Here is a 21,235-nt window from a genome sequence, read left to right as displayed (position 1 = left end):
AACTATTGGATCTTAGTATGCAGTATATATACTGTACAGATCCCTCCTATGTTAGATTGTTCAGCATTCACACAGATATTATGCTATAGTTTAGAATTTTATATAGTTACCTATTGACTAAGAAATGGACACGCAGTTACATCAACTCATTAAAAAAAATACATGAAATACACATCTTTCTAATTATTAGCAGTAGGTATACACATTACATAATTAATTGTGTTTTTAATTAACAATGTTTTATCATTATCCTAAAAAAAATAGTCAATGATGGATTTTGATATAAAATAGTGGTAAAAATATAAATCGTCTATACAACTATACCTACGAGTTACGACCTACCTACCTATTATTTAATATTATATTATTACCATACTATTATTGTAGTTTCTACGTTATATTACAAACAATGAAGTAATATTTTTTTATTACAATAAACTTAAAATTTATTTTGTATTTTAACTTTTCAAACATAGTAGGTACAATTAATTACCTACATTTTTATTTTATTGTGAGGAAACTAGGTATTACAAGGATAGGTACGAATAACTAGGCTTTTAGATATTTTCATGTTTGATATTTGTAAAATATTATGTTTCTTCATAAATTAATATAATTTACTTGCTGATCCCGTGTACTTCGTTGCCCGTTAAATGTACCAACTCTATATAACTCAAACTTTGTTCAATTTGTTATTTAATATTCGGTGTATGGTGTTCAAAACTTATCTTAACTTTTTCGTTGCTCGGAGTAAAAATTCTGATTCGCAGCAGTACCTATATTATCAGGTAGGCAATCTACCTGCGGTAGATGTATCTACGTAAGTGTATTATTTAACTAATTAACTCTAAAGTATCAAAGTTATACCAAGTTTGTCGTATTCCACCAATGGTGGATTAATATAATATACAATTAATACAAAATCCTAACCTAACCTAACCGTAATATTATCAGATAAATAAAAAAAACGAAATTTCTTCTTCCCAGAGGTCTAATCTACACACAAAGTTTTATTTATATAATATATATTAATAAAAATAATAATACAAATCAACAAACATGCCCGATTAACCAAAAGCAATAAGCAACCAATATATTATAACACTGATGCGCCACTTTTGTATTTTTTACATCCAGATTTCCTACTTTTCCGGTGGATTTTCCTGAAATTTTCTTTCGTAAAAAACCTTCTCCTGGCAGTTACGAAAATCTAAAAAAAAATTTGAGCCACATCGGACCAACCGTTCTCGATTGATGAGGTAACGTACATGTTTCACGCTTCATTTATATATATATATATATATATATATATAGATTACTGCTATTGTGCTAAGGTGGGCATTATCTAGTTAAAAAGTTAAAGTTAAGTTAAAAAGTTAATTTTTTTTTAAGCTTTTTAACTTAACTAGTTTAATTTACAGCTGAAATAACTTAGCGTTTCTCAGTTGATTTAAAAAAAAATCCATCAAGTTAAAATCATTTTGAAATTTTTCGTTTATACGTAAACGAATATTTCAGTATAAAATAAAAATAATCCAAAACAAAAACACAAACATTTCTGTTATTTTTCTTGATAACATAATTTTATGTATATTAATATATTTTATTAAGTTGTAAATTATATATTATACGAGTTGCAATTATAAATGTTTTTAATAAAATTAATAATTTTAAATTACAAATTGACAATTGTTATGTTTTAATGTTATATAACTTATAATATATATTTGAAGGTCATGTACTCATCTTCATGTATTATGACATTCAATTGCGATCAAAAAACAATGAAAAATATATTTGTTAAATTATTAATTTGAGATGAGTACCTATAGTTTAAATTAGTAAATTAGTAAAGTAAAAGTAAAAGGGTATACAGTGTACATTATGATAAAAGTTCAATAAAATTGTTTTTTATAATTTATGAATTAGAAACTAGAAAGACACATTCACTCTTTATGTGATTTACATACTAATTAAAAAAAATAAATTAACCTTTTAAACTGAGTTAAGTTAATATTTTTGTCTATATTAACTTTTAACTTATCGAGTTAAATTTATAATTTGTTAACTGTTAACTTTTAACTTATCGATCTTATGTCTTCTTAACTTAACTTAACTTGAGTTGATTATTTTCATTAACTTGCCCACCTTTGCTATTGTGTAGTAAATCCACGATGCAGAGAAGATAAGGTGATACCACTTCCCTATATCTCACCATGTAAAAAAACGTATGCCAAAATGAACGGCAATCCATGAGTTCAAAAATCTCTCAACAGAGTATCTTCTCTACATCGTGGGTAAACCTTTTTGAAACCGTTTTAGTGGTCGAATCTGTCTGATGCATGGGATCACGATCTAGATACCAACTACTATCATACCTACTATAATAAACATTTTATTTTTTTTTGTAGCATCTATATATTTTATATTAAGTATATAATATAATTATAGGTACCTACCTATAACAAATAAAATGATTATTATTTGAAAACATAGTTATTTTTCCCGTGGCAATAAATAACTATTGAGTTATAAGTTATAACCACCGAAAATAATTACGAAAAATTTATTTCGTAATATGATACTGGGCGGAGCGAGGAAACTAGTGGTTTTACAATGGTGTTGATTTTTTTTAGCTTCTGAGTGGAACGATGAATGTATTGATTTTACAATGATGTGTGGTTTTTTTTTTGTGTCTGTCATCACCTTTTAGGACAGTAAAAGTACTTAGATTTTCTTCAACAGTAATATATTTTCTAATAGGAAAGTGAATCTAGTTGGTTCTTTTGGGGGTCAATTTTTTGCTAAATTGATTTTTGTTTTGTTGTAATTCTAAAACAAATGACCGCAGATACATGCAATTTTTACTGAATATTTATATTAGTATTTTCTATACATCATGTCTTTTTTAGAATATTTTGACTTATTTTGAACTGTTTAGGGACATTTTCAGTTTCCAATTTTTATAGTCTTTTATTCTATACATATCAATAAAATTTTATTTGTTGGGTATAAAAGCTTGAAAATTTAATAGAAAGCTCCTATTATATTGTTTCAAAAACTATTAAAAATTTTTTAATCACAATTTTTTTTATAAACATTTAAATTTCAAATATTGACAAATTACGTAAAAATGACGAAAATTTCCAAATTATTTTGAGTTAGAAATTCATAAAAAATTTTCTTTTTAAATCTGAGAATTGAAAATGTAATATAAGATTCTTCATAAATTTGTCTACTTTTATCAAAAAAAAAAAAAAATTATGAGCGTTTGCAATTTATATTTTTACAACATTTGATATTCACTCGATTTCTCATGTAACGATTTCCATATTTTGTTGTAATTAAAATACCAATGACTGTAGATATTTAAAAATTTCACGGAATGTTTATATTAGCTTTTTCTATACACCATAAAATGTTTCAAATAATTTGACTCTTTTTGACCTGTTTACAGACATTGTCAGTTTCAAACTTTTTTAGTTTTTTTTTTTTTTTTATAAATATCAATAAAATTTTATTTGTTGGGTAAAAAAGTGTGAAAATTTAATACATGCCTGATACATTGTTACAATAGCAATTGAAAAATATTAAAAATTTATATCTAGGCACAGTTTTTTTTTATAAGCATTTAAAGTTCAAATGTCGATAAAATGTATCATATTTTCAACTTTTATAGCTAAGGATTGAAAATTTAAAACAAGGTTCCTGCACATAAATAGGTTATAATATATAAATTACTTTATTCATTATAATATCATCAAATATATTTAGGAATATTATATCGTCGTTTAATAGGCCAACTGATGTAACCCTCAAAAATGAAATTTTACAGGAGGCACTAAAATAAAGTTGTTTTGTAATCCTTATAACCTACAATGTTGAATTCTTTTTTTAAAGATATAAGCTTGGTATACTTATGTATCAGTATCATACTTACTAAGCTAAATCAAATGTAATTTATTGTATATTACTCCAAAGTTGACTAGCCTGTTGGATACATGACTTGGCGTTTCATAATATTAATTATTGTGGGTTAATGGTTTTTGTGGTGATGGTTACTACAATTGACGCTAAATAAAAAAACTGTTCCAAATAGTGTAAACCCTCAATTAAATATTTTATTAGATTTTAATTACACAATATTAATAATATTAATAGTTATTAAAAACAAAATAATAATAGTTAACTTTTTGACTCAATACAAATTATTTAACACATTATGCTAATTGAAATTTAAAATAAGACAAAAACAGTTCAACATTAAAAACAATATTAGGTAATAATATTATTACATAAGTAATTATTAAAAACAAAATAATAATAGTATAACTTTTTGACTCAATATAAATTATTTAAAAACAATATTAGGTTATAATATTATTATATAAATAATTATTAAAAACAAAATAATAATAGTTAACTTTTTGACTCAATACAAATTATTTAACACAATATGCTAATTAAAATTTAAAATAATATAAAAACTGTTTATTATAAAATGATAAACATTTTTTAATACTCAGTTGGATCAGTCTCTAAAATAATATTGTCTTCTTCATCAGTCTTCTACAGTTTGATTTTTTTTTTTTAATGATTTAAATTATTTATGATACCTGTTTAGTATCACACCACTACTGCAAAGTTTTAACAAATCATTATACTTTGCCACTGATATAGGCAATTTGTTGTTGAATGCTGGTTGAAGTTCTTGGGTTTGATAATTATTTCCTTTTGATCCCCTTCGTTGTTTTGGTTGTTTAATTGTGACATGTTTTTTTTGAGAATCTAGATCATATGAAAACTGCAAGGTAATAGTTGAAGAATTTTTAAAAAATGAAGCTTTTTTTATTTCACTAATTTATATTTTTTGACCATCGTCGGTATTAACTAGTTTTGGAAACATATAGCTGTTTGAAGCTGCTTATAATCCATAAAATCTGTATGATTTAAGGAATACACTTCATAAGGTTTCGGTTTATTTCTGGAGTTAACTATTATTGTTGGCCACTCCGATGGACACGACGCACATGGACATGGCCATTATTGTGTTATTATTGTTGTTACAATATAATCAGTGATATACTCATATCACTTGGTTAGTAACTTCTTCGGTTGTACTACAACTGTGTTATAATAATAAAAATACCAAATTGATAAAAACAAAATTAATTTAATAAATTAGTTCGAGTGGGATACATTAATTGGCCAGTTCAACTGTTTATTCGGTATAAGTTATGTATAGGGTTACGTTGTAGCTTACACTAGTTGGCCAACAAATATTTAATTGAATACACAATTTTGGGTAACCCTCGTGGCTTACGTTAATTGACATTTTATTGTCAATGTGGCTCACATCAAAAAAAATAATTTAAAGATGAATTTTAGGTTAGAAAAATGCATGTGAAGGTTACAATATTTGGCCAAAATGTGTATTTATCTCTATATAATATTATAATCAAATTTAATCAAAACATCGATTTCGTAAAAAGTGAGGGTTATATCAATTGGCCTATTAACCGACGATATATATACTTACTATAATATCATAGGCTATCTGACGCTCAGAATCGTTTTTCTTATACAATGATATTATATCATTGAATTCAAATTAAACACCATCCATTACAGTGACCCACTTGTAACCTACTGTACAGCAGAGCAACACCCACTTACCCACCTTTTTTATCCTGTATGCAAAATTTCTACTCTAAATTTCATCCCTCTACTTTTTTTGCTAAAGGCTTGAAAATATGTTATTTATTTGTTTAGTTTTAAAGATTATTTATGATAGAAAAATATTGTAGCATTTTGATGCATAAACAAAATGTGAACTATAAAAAAAATAATACTATTCAAGGTATGAAGAATGTTGTGATGATATCAGGAAATCTGAATTGTAAGGCATCCCTCCACTTATCTTGAGCCATTTCGACCACTGGATATAATAACTAATAATAAAGAAACTATAAATATCATTGGTTTTAATGCTTATAGGATAGGTATAATAGGCTATAGGTATGACCGTTATATAGCCCGATATAGCCATAAAGGTAGAAAATATAATCTATCTAACAGGGTTAAAAATAGGGTTTAAAATAAAATCGAGAATAAAAATAATGATTTTGGCAGTGACCTCTAGCGGAATCACTTAAAACGACATGCCGTTGTTATATTTTTCACGTCCATGACGGACGCAGGTGGTTTATGGAGCGACAAGACAAGTGCAGTTTCACAACAACAATAATAATGTGGTCAAAATTTCAAACATCATCGTTCTTATCAGTCGTTTGTAACCGTTAAAAATTGTAAATTGGAATATTTTCGATTACAAATAGGAAGTTGGATTTCGTATTCTCGTGATATATTTATTATTGATCAGTATTCTTTAATCTATCATATTGATATAGCCGGTTCGCGGTTGTCTGTAAATTTATTGTGATGCCCTACTCGTTAGTACCTACAACCTACTTAGTATTCGTCAATCGTACGTATATTTGAATATCATGTTCGATCGTCTCTGCGTCTTCAATCTTCATTGTCGTTGTAAATTGTAATACACACCAGTGGATATCGAACCCTACCGGACGAATCGAACAAAAGGTACTTCGGACTGGACTTAGATTACAGATATTGATCCACTCGGTGGCAGCTAACCGGGTAGCCGGTAGGTTTTTCAACATTTTCGTCAAACTCGTCCACAGGCCAGTGATCAAGCGCATACCATTAGTTACCATTTTGGTATCCACTTAGGTGGCTTGGTGGCTTTCAATTTGTTCTGGTTCGCAACGTAGGCATACACAATGACTAGAATATTAACGACCGCATCAGATGTGTACGATCGTATGTCGGAGTCTTTGAACGGCTACAACAACGTCAAGTATATGCCATATCGTATTGCTCTGAAATTGACTGTTTTACAAAAATACACTAGCCGTAAGTGCACATTTTATTTATATCCCTATTACCTACTCCTGTTACAAATAGTGATGCGATAGTTGTATCCACAGACTAAGATATAATATGTACCTACCTATTTTATTATACCTACTTATATCTTAGTCTATAGTTGTATCTACTTAAGTATACTATTCATGAATTATTGATTCAACAATATCTACCTACTAGAAGAATTTTATTATTTTATCATATGAAATTATAAGCGAGTTACTCATTTTATTATGTTTCTCAGATGCTTCTCAATAATAGGTAATTACTTATACTTACGTAGATCCTTTTTAGTTGTTTCTGTATTGGTTATACCTGTAGTATTATGTACTTAAGTACTTGTTTTAAAGTATAATTAATGTAGGTATTGTGTGCCTTCAAAAATTAACACATCACAATGATTCAACACTAAATTTTGTTCATATATGTTCATATTACCTAAATTAATACAGATGTATTTATTACTACCTACCTATATTCAGAGAACATTTTATATAGGTACCTATTACCCTTGCAATTATGTAGCTAATACTCTATTGCACTTATTTTATTTAAAACCAATCTAGGTTAGATTGGCGAAGGCAAATTAGAATTGGGTCTGGTACCTACAATTTAAGTTTGTTAACTTAAAAACAGTGGTTAATATGTTGCTTAAGTTCATATTTATATATTATATCATGATTTTATCGCTGAGTAATAGGGGATGTGGGATTTAAAAAAATTGACTAGGTAGCTCTTATATTTCATAATATTCAGCATCTATAATTTATTGTTCAAATCAGTCATATTTTTTTTCAAAATATAAATATTTTGAATAAAAATTTTGATTCAGCAAATAATTTAGGTTCGTAAATTAATATGTACCTGCATCCGTGCATGGTACCTGCCTAACAATATTAGAAGAATACAATTAATAATTATTATTTATAACATTAAATTGTCACTTGCTATTAGCTAAATTATTAGGTGCACATAATTATAAAAGTTTTATATTATATTATTTATATTATAGACTCTGTTTGGTTAAAACATGACAATGGGTTTTTCATATAATATAAACGTAGATAGATAGATATATTTATAAAATAAATAAAATATATACAAGTTGTTGATTTTAAAAAATAACCATAACTCTATTTTTACATTATTTGAATTTAACTAAAAAGATGATAAAATATCTAGTTAACAGTAATGAGCATAGTTCTTAAAGATTTTTAATTATAACAAATATTTTATACCTAAGTACTTGATAATTTATAATGTTTAATTACAAGATAAAAATGATAAAATAAAATAGTAGTAAAATAAAATGTATTATAATGAGCATTTTCCAATACGGAACTAATTTTATAGATGGTATACTATGAAGACACACACGGTTGTCTACTGATATTGATAATACTGCTGCTTTCATATCTGGCATTAAATCTTTATTTAAAAATTCTAGCCCCGTAACAAACATAGCATGAGCTTGTTTAACATTATAAATCATTTTTAAGTTACTTGCTTCATGAATACTAACACTTCCCGAGTACATTGTACCCACAGCAATATACAATCCATCTTGACGTACTGCTAATGCTGATGTAGGCTCAGAAAACAATAACTCGTAAATTATTTTATTGTTTTCAGACCATCTTTGTAAGTATGATTTTTGTTTAGGGCCATTTGCAATTGTATATATATTAAAAATCGGTTTATTTCCAATTACACCAAATTTACATCTTTTGAATATTTGTTTTACATAATCTGGATCTGGATGAATAAGTGTTGAACACACATTAGTAACAGTATTCCAATGATAAGCTTTTCCATCTTTTGCAACACTTACTATAAATTGACCATCAGGACTTATGTCTATGTCATCAATTTCTTTAGTATGACATTTGTATTCTTTTAATGGTCTAGTATCTTTTGATTTAACTATTGGAAAGTCCCAAAGACGAATGCATCCATCAGTGCCTCCGGTTACCATTAAATTTCCATCATTGTTAATTTTCACAATCCTTTGTAAGGGTTCTTCTTCACTGAAGTCAGTTAATAATGAATCTCCTGATGTTATTTTAAAATTAATTTCTTTACCTGCCTTACCATCATGAAATGTTGGTTCTATTATGATATCAGCCATATATTGTCGACATCTATCATTCTCATTTGCTGCAATATAAACTGTATTACCACTTATATTTGTACAACAGTTCATAATTACATTTGGACCACTATCGTAACGAATTACTTTTGTCATTGTTATAGTTTTACCATCTCTATTTAGCTTGAATACTTCAAATCCATTAGCTATGCCAGTTTTGCTAGAACCGCCACCACCAGCCACTAGTATATAGTTCTTAAGGAACGTTTGAATTGAATACATTGGCAGATTTGTTGTAGTGACCACTTGAGACATGCTTCCCATATTTATAAATTGTTAATTTATAGCAAAAAAGAATTTTAATATTAAGTATTAGGTACCTAACTGTTTTTATTATTTTCAGTTTTGCTTTGATGTCAAAATGTTATCATTTTTATCATTATTTATTGATAAGTAGACCAGTGCTAACATTTTAGAAGTACTTAATGTCTTATTTATTTGTGTCTGTCATCACTTTTTAGGACATCAAAAATGCTTAGATTTTCTTCAACAGCACCTTTTCTGATAGGAAAGTGTTCTGTTGGTATTCTGGAAGAGGTAAAAAGTAAAATTATCCCAGTAGTATTCATAAACGCTTGAAAAACAAAAGGAAAATTAAGGAAAATGATTTTGGTTATCGGTGTAATAAAACAAATGACCGTAGATACATAAAATGTTAACTAAATGTTTAAATTTGTATTTTCTATACACCATACAGTTATAAATATTTTGACTTAATTTGAGCTGTTTACACTTTACAGACAATTTTCATTTTCATTTTTTTCTATAAATGTCAATTCGTTCGGTCATAAAGCGTAAAAATTGAATACAAGGCTCTTGGTAGATATATTGTTACAACACCAGTTGAAAAACATTAAAAATACAGAGGCACAATTTTTTTTCAAAGCATTTAAAGTTTGAATTTTGACCAGATGTGTCTAATTTAAAATTTAAAAATGATTTTGTAGTTAAATGTATAATAGCTTCAAATTCTATAGCTAAGGATTAATAATTTAAAATAAGGTTCTGCATAAGTAGGTTATTATGTAATCAAAAAATATAGAAACAGTTTTTTTTTTGTTATTTTATGTTCAAATTTGGAGGAAATTAAGATAATTAAACAAAGAAGGATGATTTTAGTTTTGTGTTAGGTATATTTAAAAAATATTATTTGTAGGTACTTTAAACTTCTAAAGTATCTTATTACATACAAATATAAAAAATAATAATAATTCAACTTAACCGTCTACTGTATTAATAATAATAATATAAATATAATATAAAATATCGAGTAAAATATCCTAGGCTAACAAACCGTCTCCGCTCAAAATTGTTTTTCATATAGAATGATATTATATCATTGAATTCAAATTTAACACCATCCATTACAGTCACCCACTTGTAACTTACTAAACAGCAGAGCGTTATCCACTTACCAGTTTTATTTTTATTTTTATACCTACCTCCAACATATTTATTGTGTTATCATGTTTTATCATGTACCTATTAAATATTGATTTTATTGCAGTTTACTAATTTGTTTTCCACTAAAAATAATATTATTATCTGTTAAATTTAAATTTTTTACTATAGACACATTTACATTAGGCTGTATTGTTTGATTATAATTGTATAGGTGCATATCTACCTTTGCAAATATCAATTTTTATTAATATTTCTCTATGTTTTAGTGGATAAAGTGTCATTGTATGTAATAAATGGTGTTTATGAACAGCATAAAGGAAAAAATCTGAATCTCATTGATAAGAATGTGTTAGATGATATTGTATCTGATATTTATTTTGCGGTCCAAAAGGAGCACTCAGATTTAACCTTTGATGGAGAAATAGTATCTAGCGTTTTGGTTCAGTTATTGGGCCAAATATTTTCTAAGTAAGTTTTAATATAAAACAATTTATTTATAATTATATTTATTTATATTCGTGATTTAAATGAATTTTATTATTATTTATTTATGAATTGATTATTTATGTTTAATAATATGTGTATAGTGAATGTTAATATATAATAAATATATTGCACGATAGGCATACTACTGTACATTTTATTGCTTAGTTTATTTTAAATATACTAGTTTTAAAATTAATAATAATGTTGTTTAAAATATTTTTCAGGTATACAAATAAACAAATCAACTTGAGATCTGCGCTTAATGTCATAGCTTGTTTATCATGTGATAGACTTCGTGTACGATTGGGTTATATGTTCCAGTTAAATTGTCTTAATAATGAATTTGGATTAACAAAAGAATGTTTTAGAAATTTTTTGAGGGATCTCAGTTTATTACTGAACTTTTTATCAGAAAAAAGTGTATTTGAGTCTTCGTCCATTAACAATATTATTGATAATTGCTTCCAAAATGTAAATAATTAATAATAAATAAAAGTTTAAGTAATAATGTGTGATATAATATTATTGTTTATTTTCATTTTTTAGTTAAGCAATCCAAATTGTATGACTGAAGCTGACTTCATGCAATGGTTTATGACTGAGCCACCAGTATTAGAATGGTTACAAATATTGTATAGAATAAAAATGGCAGAAAATGGTAAGGTTAATTAATGGAATTAGGATTAGCAATGATTTTTTTTCCAATCATGTTTTAATCAAAATACGTATATATAATTAATTATATAGTATGTTGTTCATTATAATAATCAGAATCAAAATTGACTCTTGGTCTGCATAATATGCATAAGATATTGGTAGGTCTTAGATTTTATTATTTTTGTATACATTTTCACTTTAAATTATAAATTAATTTAATTTTAAACTATGTCTCTATTCAATTTGAAATCAATGATATAATATCATTGTATAAGAAAAACGATTCTGAACGGAGACGGTATGTCAGTCTAGGTATAAGGTATCTTATATACTTATCTATGGTATTAAAAAAAAATTGACCAATAATAGGTATCTATAATAAATTCCGAATTAATCATATCACAATATCTATTAGGTACTTATAACGCGTTATACATCAACAACAAATCGTGGTACTATCATAGATATATAATAGTATACTTTAGAAGATTCAATAATATACAATCACAACAAAATAACTAAAATAGTTATTCCAGGTTTTTTAATATGTGATTTCGTCCAAATTTGAGCTTAAAATGACTATAAAAATAAATTGTGCTTATGTATTTTTTACATTTTTTGGTAACAGAATTAACTACTTAGGTGGAATCTTGTTTTACATTTTCAATCCTTAGATATAAAAATTGAACATTTTATAAATTTTTAACTACGAAATAATTATTAAATTTTAAATTTGATAAATTTTGTCAAAATTCGATCATTAAATGATTATAAAAAAAAATTGTGCCTATATATTTTTAATATTTTGCAACTGCTATTGTAACAATATATCAGGAGCCTTGTATTAAATTTTTACACTTTTTGGCCGAACAGATAAAACTTAATTGATATTTTTAGAAAAAAACTAAAAACTGACCGTATCCAAACTATGTCCGTAAACAGCTCAAAAAGTGTCAAATTATTTTCAAAATTTCATCGTATATAGAAAATACTAATATAAACATTCAGTGAAATTTTCAAGTATCTACAGTCATTCGTTTTTTAATTACAACAAAATAAGAAAATTGTTACATGAGAAATCGAGTGAATATCAAACGTTGTAAAAATATGAATTTCAAACGATCATAAAAATTTAATTTGACTTTCTTATAGATATTTTTTGTTTAATAAAGGTAGATAATCTTATAAGGAATCTTGTATTACATTTTAAAATTTAGATTTAAAAAGAAAATTTTTTACGAATTCTTAACTCAAAATAATTTGCTAATTTTCGTGATTTTTCCATATTTTGTCAATTTTTGAACTTTAAATGCTTATAAAAAAAAACTGTGACTAAAGATTTTTAATATTTTTCATCTGCTTTTGAAACAATATACTAGGAGCCTTTTATTAAATTTTCAAGCTTTTTTAATCAACAAATAAAATTTTATTGATATTTTTAGAAAAAAAATCTAAAAAAAATGAAAATGTCCGTAAAGAGCTCAAAATAAGTCAAAATATTTTGAAAATGTTATGGCGTATAGAAAATGCTAATATAAACATTCAGTCAAAATTTCATGTATCTACGGTCATTTTTTTTAAAGTTACACCAAAAACCAAATTCAATTTTGTGAAAAATCGATTTTGCTTAAAAATTCCCGTTTTTCCTTAATTTTTCTTTGGTTTTTCTTGGTGCTTTTGAAAATTACTGGGAATTTAAAATTTTGACCTCCCCGATGCACCAACGATATTCACTTTCCAATCGAACAAGATACTGAAGTTGAAAATCGAAGCATTATTTCGACTACTTATCGAGTACACAGACACAAAAAAAAAAAATAAAAATAAAACACACATCATTGTAAAATCAATACATTCAACCTTCCACTCAGAATATAAAATTATTTTAAAGGAATAACAATCATGTTTCATATAATAATAGGATATTGATTACATTTTTTTTTTTTTTTTTAAAGAGGAAATCTTTATTCAAATGGCACTGAGTTTTGATTTTTTTTAATTAACTTAAATAGCGCCAGAATATTATATTTTAAAAACTTCAAAAAGGTGTTTTACAATTTTTTTAAATTGGAGCCCAATCCAACCAGCATAAAGTGTTGATGTTTAATGAAAAAAAATAACTATCAAAGTATTACTATTTCATGATACGTGAGAGTTTATCCTGTATGACGAGATTTTGTACTTAAAATGTGTTTGCTCTGATACCCTTGATAAAAACTTTTTATTTTTTTCAGTCAACCATGAAGTGAACTGTAAAGTTTGCAAATTACCTGTGAAAGGTTTACGCTATTTTTGTTTGAAATGTGTAAATTATAATCAGTGCCAAAACTGTTTTCTGATTGGTGCCACTAATAAAAAACATAAATTAAAGCATGCTATGCAAGAATATTGTTGGCTGGTTTGTATTTTACCTAACATTTTCTTAAAAGAAACCTTATCAATTAAGAGTTTAAAATATTATCTAATTGTAATTTTTAGGAAACACCCCAACAGTTATACACACAATACTTAAAATCCTATTTGGGAAGAATTTTTGGTATAACATCAAAAATTCGATATCTTCCTGTTGAGATGCCTATTGATGTTATTGAAACAAAACAAAAGTAAATACAATTTATATATTATTTTACAATTAATAAACTATTACGTGATACCTTATCTTATTTTTAGTACTCATTTCTTTAAAGAAAAATTAATAATGTAAAATGTACTATACAACTACTTATTGTCAAACACATAGAAATTGGTATATAGATATTAATATACATGATAATAGTGCATGAGTATAATATTATACATCTATTATAACATATTTTTTTTAATGTGTTAATACTGAAATAAAATTTATGTTTTTATATTTCTATTAGTACTCTTAAATTATTTTTGATATTTTTTGAGACAGCTTTTTCTCCTTTGATTTTTTTTTGCTTGAAATAGTTGGTCTTCTAATAATCATATTTCTATAATCGTCTTGTGAATAATCTATTGTAATTTGGTTGACAGGCTAAAAATGTAATTTACATAATAAGTAAATAAGTAATAGTATTTAATATTTGAAAATATGTAAATAACTGTGTAAAATTTTGATGAACAAAAATACTTAAAATGTTTTGTATCTGTAAACAAAAAAAAATATTTACGTCACAAGTCTTGATAAAAGTTATTAATTATTGTTATTTTAGATATATTTTTTAATTCAATATTTTTCTTCTATTTTATATATTCATTTTATATCAACATATTACTTTTTATTTTATTTTATGATAAAATTTGAAATGACTTAATGAATTTATTTAAATAATTTTTTTCTAGTTAAAAATTATAAGTAATTGATTATAATAGTTTAAAATTGATAATTTTATTAATTTTTCATTAATCTGTCAACTCTTGATAAGTAATATTGATGTTAAAATAAATAGTGTTTGACTACAAGAAATACTAGTTTGTAAATCATGCTCATTTGTATACAAATTAGATCATTGTCTACAGTCAATTTTGGTTAGCATTATTTGTATTAATTAATATTGTAATAGATATACTTTATTATTATCTTAAGAAAAATGAAGATTTTTTTGAAAAGTATAAATTAAAAATTTTAGATTTAATTCTTATAACCTTGTCATTGGAAAACATTTCTAAAAAATTGTTGTTAATTACATAAATTAACAAGCTGCATTCTTTTTATTGAATTATTACATTAACATTAATACAATTAAAATTGTATAATTTATTATCTAGTTATATATAGTATATTGCCATTGATTATAAATACTATAGATTGCTCAATTGCTCACTGTGGTAAAAAATACTTCTAACCTATATTACTATTTAGTGTTCAGATAGCATTTAAAGTTAAGGTCCACACACACTGCAGCAGTGGCGGTGGCGTTAAATTCTATTGTCTTGGCTTTACCACAGCAGTAAACGGTAAAATGTGTCCTGCTAACCTTTAATTGGTAAAGTTATTCCTATAAAAAAAGATTATCATACATAAATATTATAGTAAAAAGTTGCTTCTAGAGATCAATATTTTCATGAAAATTTATCCATTTTATGGAATAGAATCAATTTTTTTTCATGCTTTATCAAGTAACAAAATATTTCATAAAATGATCATTCCAATTTGACATCATGTAATTTTTTTTCACATTCAGTTTATAAAAAAAACAAATGTAAACCACCCACTGTTTTTATCATTATTATTTATTTAAAGTATATTTATAAAGGAGGGGATCCCACGACTCATGTATTTGACAAATATTTGGTATTCGCGGATACTCGCCGAGTAATGGGAATGGAGTACTTTGTACAAATATTCGTTATTCGCCACCTTCCCGTCGATTGTCGGTAAATTGCAGATTATTCGTGTATTCGCGGATATTCGTCAAATATTTGAGTCGTGGGATCCCGCCTTTAAATTATTATTTATTTCTGAAATTGACATACTTGTTAATACCATACACAATTTTATACAGATACCTACATCATATATATTTTAGTTATATTTATTTAAAAATTTGTTAAGTAATAGTCATTTAATATGTTGCTATTAATTCTTATAAATTTACATACAAAAATGTTATTACATTAAGTATATCATAATTTGATTAGATTTTTATTTATTTAATCAGGATACTAAGTGAAGACTGTTATATTATTATATGTTAACTTCAAAACATGCATATTGTTTGGTTTTACATGAAAAGAAACTCATGACTTTATACAGTTGTACAACTCGAATAGTTTCATGCAAATATTTCATTAATTTCTATACAATAACTGGATTTTCTAAAATCTGTAGATTCTATTGGTTTTGATTAAGGGTGCGTAGATTTTTGTCGTCTGGGTCCTAAAATTCTACTTTAGGTTATTGTTGCTGTTTCCAATACCGACTCTTTTTTTTAAACATTATTAAAAATTAAAATTAAGAACAAAATAATGCATTTATAAATAACTTTACTAGCGTGAATTTTATTATAAAACATAAATAATAACATCAAACAGTGAGACCACAAAAAAATCCAGAAAGAACTGGTACCGAAAAATAATCATGCTAGAGCTGATAATTATTGGTTCCTTTGATTCTCAAAGAACCAAGAACCATGGTATAGGTCCATCAATAGTTTTGATATATTTGTATTTCAAGTGTAGAGTTGCTGTATAAATCACATTCTATATAATATTCTTTCGCAGTTTAATTTTCGAAATATCCAACATGTACTCACAAATTGTATTCAAATGAACAGATTCAACAGGTAAACAAAATAATTGAGTGTGTGAATCTTTTCAAGTAGTATCAGGAGGTTGGGGGCTTATAAATGTGCATGTTAATCTTTTGGATTAATGCCTGTGCTTGTTTTAAAGGTATAGTAGTATAGCATAATATAATATAACAGTTGTCATAACTCATTGTCCTGCTTAAAATGCCTTAAATACAAATTACAACAACTATTAAATAAATAGTTTTATAATTGTTGGCATTATTAATAAATAAATAAATTCAATGCTATTAAAGAATTCCAAATAAATAAATAAATATTAATCAATAAATAAAAAGTTAAAGCATTATTTAAATTAACTATTGTTATCTCATTATAATATATTATATCGATGCATAATAATAGTCGGTAGAAAACTAGTATAATCTGTTTATTATTTATGAAATACTTTATAAAACATATTTTATTATTTATGAGTTAAGTTAAGTTTTTAAGTTTAACATTATTTTAAAAAAACTATTTAAGACATTTTTTTTTTTTTGTATTTATATAATAATAAAATAAATTACTATAATAATGACTAAATAACTTAGTAAAACTTACTGTTCGTAAAATATTTTGCTGAAGAACATACTGAATTATTTCTTCACTTTCTTGTCGGTTATTATAAGTACCAGATACAATTGAATTTGTTTGTGCAAATATTAAATTATCCTAATATGTAAAAAATAAAATAATTTTTAAGTATTTTCAAAGAAATTGATCTAAAAAATGTCTTACCATAATACAAAGATTCATAAAAATATTTTTGTAGATGTTTGTTTTTAAATGTATTAAATTGAAATTAATAGTGAATGATATATTATTATACTGTAGGTAAAAATTATTTTAACAGTAGGATTACTATTATAAATTACTAAGTTTATTAGTGAGTTTATCTAAAGATATTGATTCAATTTTAAGCATGTTCCTTTAATTTATCGTATTTATTGCATTAAACAAGATGAGGTCATTGGTAATAATTAATAAGAGATAGCATAAGTGTAGTATTGAGTTATGCATTTATGATATAATAACTAATATACCAATATACCAATTAAAAAAATTAAACACAGTTTATACGTATTAAATATTGTTATAAAATACTAAAAAAATAAATAAATAAATATATAAATCATTTGTCAATAGTTGTCAAGTGTCGTTTTTTTAACACTTGATAAAGCTTGTAGGTACAAAAATACTTGACTATGGTCTATGATATATTTTATATTGAACTTTTTTCCAATTTTTTTTTTTTAGTGTTAAAGAATTTAGTACTATCTCAATTGATTCCATCGCAGTAAAATCACCTCGTCAAGAATTGCAGAGTGTTATATCACAAATAGAAAGAGAAAATAGGTACAGAAATATTATTTAAGTTAATTATTGTTTAATAATATAGTAAATACTAGATAGAACAGAAAATGTCACATTTAAAAATAACATAAACCATTGAGTTATAATATGCATCAACGAAAAAAGTGAATGAACTCAATAAAATATTATATTGGAATAGAGTTATCAGATGTTTAAAATTATAAGTGCGTGCAAAAATTTGAAAAATATTTTACTTAAATATTTTTGAATTATTGCTTATTTTCTTATTTGTTTTCAAAACATAATTGTTATTACTTACATGTTGATATTATGTGAACTTAATTTTAAAATTAAAAACAATTGGCCAATCAAGACTTTCATATTATTTATTGGAATAAATAATATAAATGATAGTGATGACACTTTTAAACTTAATCAAAAATGTATACATAATGGGGGAAGTTATATCCCTCCAAACACCTCCCTTGCTTACTCAACTGCATTGAATTGTATAAAATAAGTGGCTAATTTTACGATCAAGATTTTTAATTTGCTTTGAATTGACTTTGTTTAACTATTAATTTTTACTTTGTGATTATTAAATGACTTCAAATTTCAGTAGTTAGTTAACAAAAAACAATTTGATATTAGTGGTGAGTTGCAATGCAAAAAAAAAACAAAAATTAAAAACATTTTTTTTATTTAACAAATATAGACATTTTCATAACTTGTAAAGTTTATACACTCATGAAACATAATATCTACATATTTTATCAAAGATAAGTACCGCTTATTATTTTTGTTTGATCTTTTTATATTTTAATAATCAAGCTATTTACGTTAATGTTAAAATAATAAAAAGGTGATTGGTTAATTGTTTCAAACATAAAATAACTATTATAAGACATTCATGGAAATATATGAAATCTTCTTTAATGTGAATATTAAAAAGGTCAAATTCAAACGTTTTATAAAATGATTAAGTTATAATATATTATATTATGTAGGTATTTTTTTAAGATTATAGAATTTAAAAAAATATATCAATGATTACAAAATCATAATATTAAGTAAAAATATACTTAACAGCTCTAATAGAAAAATAAACAACTTAAAGTTTTATACAATATACATAATATAATATGATAAAATATTATTAAAAATAGAGAAAGTCACGTTTTCATTCAGAATTGTTTATGGTATACAATAATTTAGCAAGTACCTGATTTTTATTTTTATGACACTTACCATTTTATTGGAATTAGCTTTTATATAATATTAATCTTAGTGATATTAAGTTTTTTTTTGGTTTTGCTAATGTACAATTTACAATGTGAAATAATAATTATAAATTAGATGTTTATGTAATAGAACTAATAAATAATAAACTTGTGATGTATTTCAGACTGTTGGAGATTGAAGTAAATACGTTGAAACGAGGTGATTCTCAGTTTGAAGCGTTTTTAGACCAACACCGGAGCAAAATCGAAAGACAGTTGATACGTCTAAAACAATTAAAGGTGGCTTAAAAGTTAATATATTGATATATTATAAAATAAATATAATATATTTGGTTACTTTAGAGGTATACTAAAACTGGGATAAACTTAAGCCGAATAACATCTATATTTGCATACTGGCAAAGCCTGGTTATTCAGCTAGTATGGTATAAAATAATAGAATATTACAAGTTATACCACATTTAACACTGACAATTTTAAACCAATGTTTTTGAGCATTACAACATAGTACTTACCAACTTTTAAGACCAATTTTCTAGGATTTTGGATTCGAAGTTGAGCAAAAAATGTTCCTATTGATTTTATATTAAGATGATGTCATGCGGGTATAACATCATCTTAGCCCATTAGCATTATTGTCTCCGTCTTACAAGTGCGTAATATAGCAAATTCTACGCTCAACAGAACACGTGTAGCTTCGTTGGCTTAAAAATGAAAGTGAATTGACCTCTTATAAAATCTAAAGGTAAGATTATTATCTAGACAACCTCATGGGCTATTTATTATATTTTAATTTTAAAGCGAGCTATGAGTATTTTAAAATTGTAAATTGTTTTTTTGTACATCTTTAAGTACTCATAACTCGCTTAAAAATTAAAATATACTAAAAAACCCATAAGGTTGTCTAGATAATAACCTTACCTTTAGATTTGATAAGAGGTCAATTCACTTTAATTTTTAAACCAACAGAGCTATACAATTTGCTATGTTACGCACTTGTAAGACAGAGACAACTCGTGCGGGCATAACATCCTCTTGATGTGTTTTTTTGTTTTCGAATCTGAACAGAGCAATGTATGTATTAATTTTACGAAGATGTTTGATTTTTTTTTTGGTGAGTCTGACACTATTATAGTGGATAAAATGCTTTAATTTCTACTTGAATACCTTTTCTTATCAGATAGTGAATCTAGTTGGTACTTTGGGAGATCAAAAGTAAAAATTTCCCAGTACTTTTCTTAACTATTGTGAAAATCGTGAATTTTTTTACGTAAAACCAGTTTTTGACAAAATCGATTTTCTTATTTTGTTGTAATTCAAAAACAATTAACCACAGATTCTTAAATTTTAAAATGGTTTATACTAGTATTTTCTGCATCTTGTATAATTTTCAAAATATTTTGACTTCTTGATGAGAAAAAAACAACATAACATGTGCAATTAAAATTTTTTTAGTTTTCAATAATTGTTGATTTAAACTTAAAGATTGTTGCTTGATGAAATACCTTCGAAATGTAATACGAGATTCCTCATAAGTTATTAAAGCTATTTGAAAATATTGAAGATACATAATATACACTAACTATTTTAGATTCTGAGTGGAACGATGAATGTATTGATTTTACAATGATGTGTGTTTTTTTATTTTTTTATTTTTTTTTTATTTTTTTTGTGTCTGTGTACACGATAAGTAGTCGAAATAATGCTACGATTTTCAACTTCAGTATCTTGTTCGATCAGAAAGTGAATATCGTTGGTGCATTGGGGAGGTCAAA

At 25.3% G+C, this 21,235-nt stretch overlaps 2 protein-coding genes and 1 long non-coding RNA gene across 3 annotated transcripts in view; 1 reads left to right on the top strand and 2 right to left on the bottom strand.

Annotated features, from left to right (window-relative positions):
- The first annotated feature begins 6,131 nt into the window (after nucleotides 1-6,131).
- LOC100166017 (dystrophin) overlaps nucleotides 6,132-21,235 on the top strand; it is a 17,881-nt gene continuing 2,777 nt past the window's right edge. Inside the window, exons 1-8 of the mRNA XM_001952048.5 lie at nucleotides 6,132-6,936; nucleotides 10,768-10,969; nucleotides 11,212-11,458; nucleotides 11,534-11,645; nucleotides 13,879-14,042; nucleotides 14,123-14,247; nucleotides 18,163-18,261; nucleotides 19,625-19,739. Coding sequence (XP_001952083.2) covers nucleotides 6,804-6,936; nucleotides 10,768-10,969; nucleotides 11,212-11,458; nucleotides 11,534-11,645; nucleotides 13,879-14,042; nucleotides 14,123-14,247; nucleotides 18,163-18,261; nucleotides 19,625-19,739 — 1,197 coding nt within the window. The 5' untranslated portion in view covers nucleotides 6,132-6,803. The remainder of the gene's footprint in view (nucleotides 6,937-10,767; nucleotides 10,970-11,211; nucleotides 11,459-11,533; nucleotides 11,646-13,878; nucleotides 14,043-14,122; nucleotides 14,248-18,162; nucleotides 18,262-19,624; nucleotides 19,740-21,235) is intronic.
- LOC100168055 (prolactin regulatory element-binding protein) lies at nucleotides 8,054-9,769 on the bottom strand. Its single transcript, XM_001949526.5, has one exon. It carries the CDS (start codon nucleotides 9,359-9,361, stop codon nucleotides 8,216-8,218), a length of 1,146 nt encoding a protein of 381 aa, XP_001949561.1. The 5' UTR covers nucleotides 9,362-9,769; the 3' UTR covers nucleotides 8,054-8,215.
- LOC100574556 lies at nucleotides 14,205-17,818 on the bottom strand. The gene is made up of 3 exons (XR_510357.3): nucleotides 17,644-17,818; nucleotides 17,467-17,577; nucleotides 14,205-14,648 (listed from the first exon to the last, which is right to left on the bottom strand). It is a non-coding gene; the product is annotated as an uncharacterized LOC100574556 (long non-coding RNA).

Source organism: Acyrthosiphon pisum, chromosome A2 (genome assembly GCF_005508785.2).
Source record: "Acyrthosiphon pisum isolate AL4f chromosome A2, pea_aphid_22Mar2018_4r6ur, whole genome shotgun sequence".
Taxonomy (NCBI): Eukaryota; Metazoa; Arthropoda; class Insecta; order Hemiptera; family Aphididae; genus Acyrthosiphon; species Acyrthosiphon pisum.
This window is presented reverse-complemented; position numbering and strand designations above follow the sequence as displayed.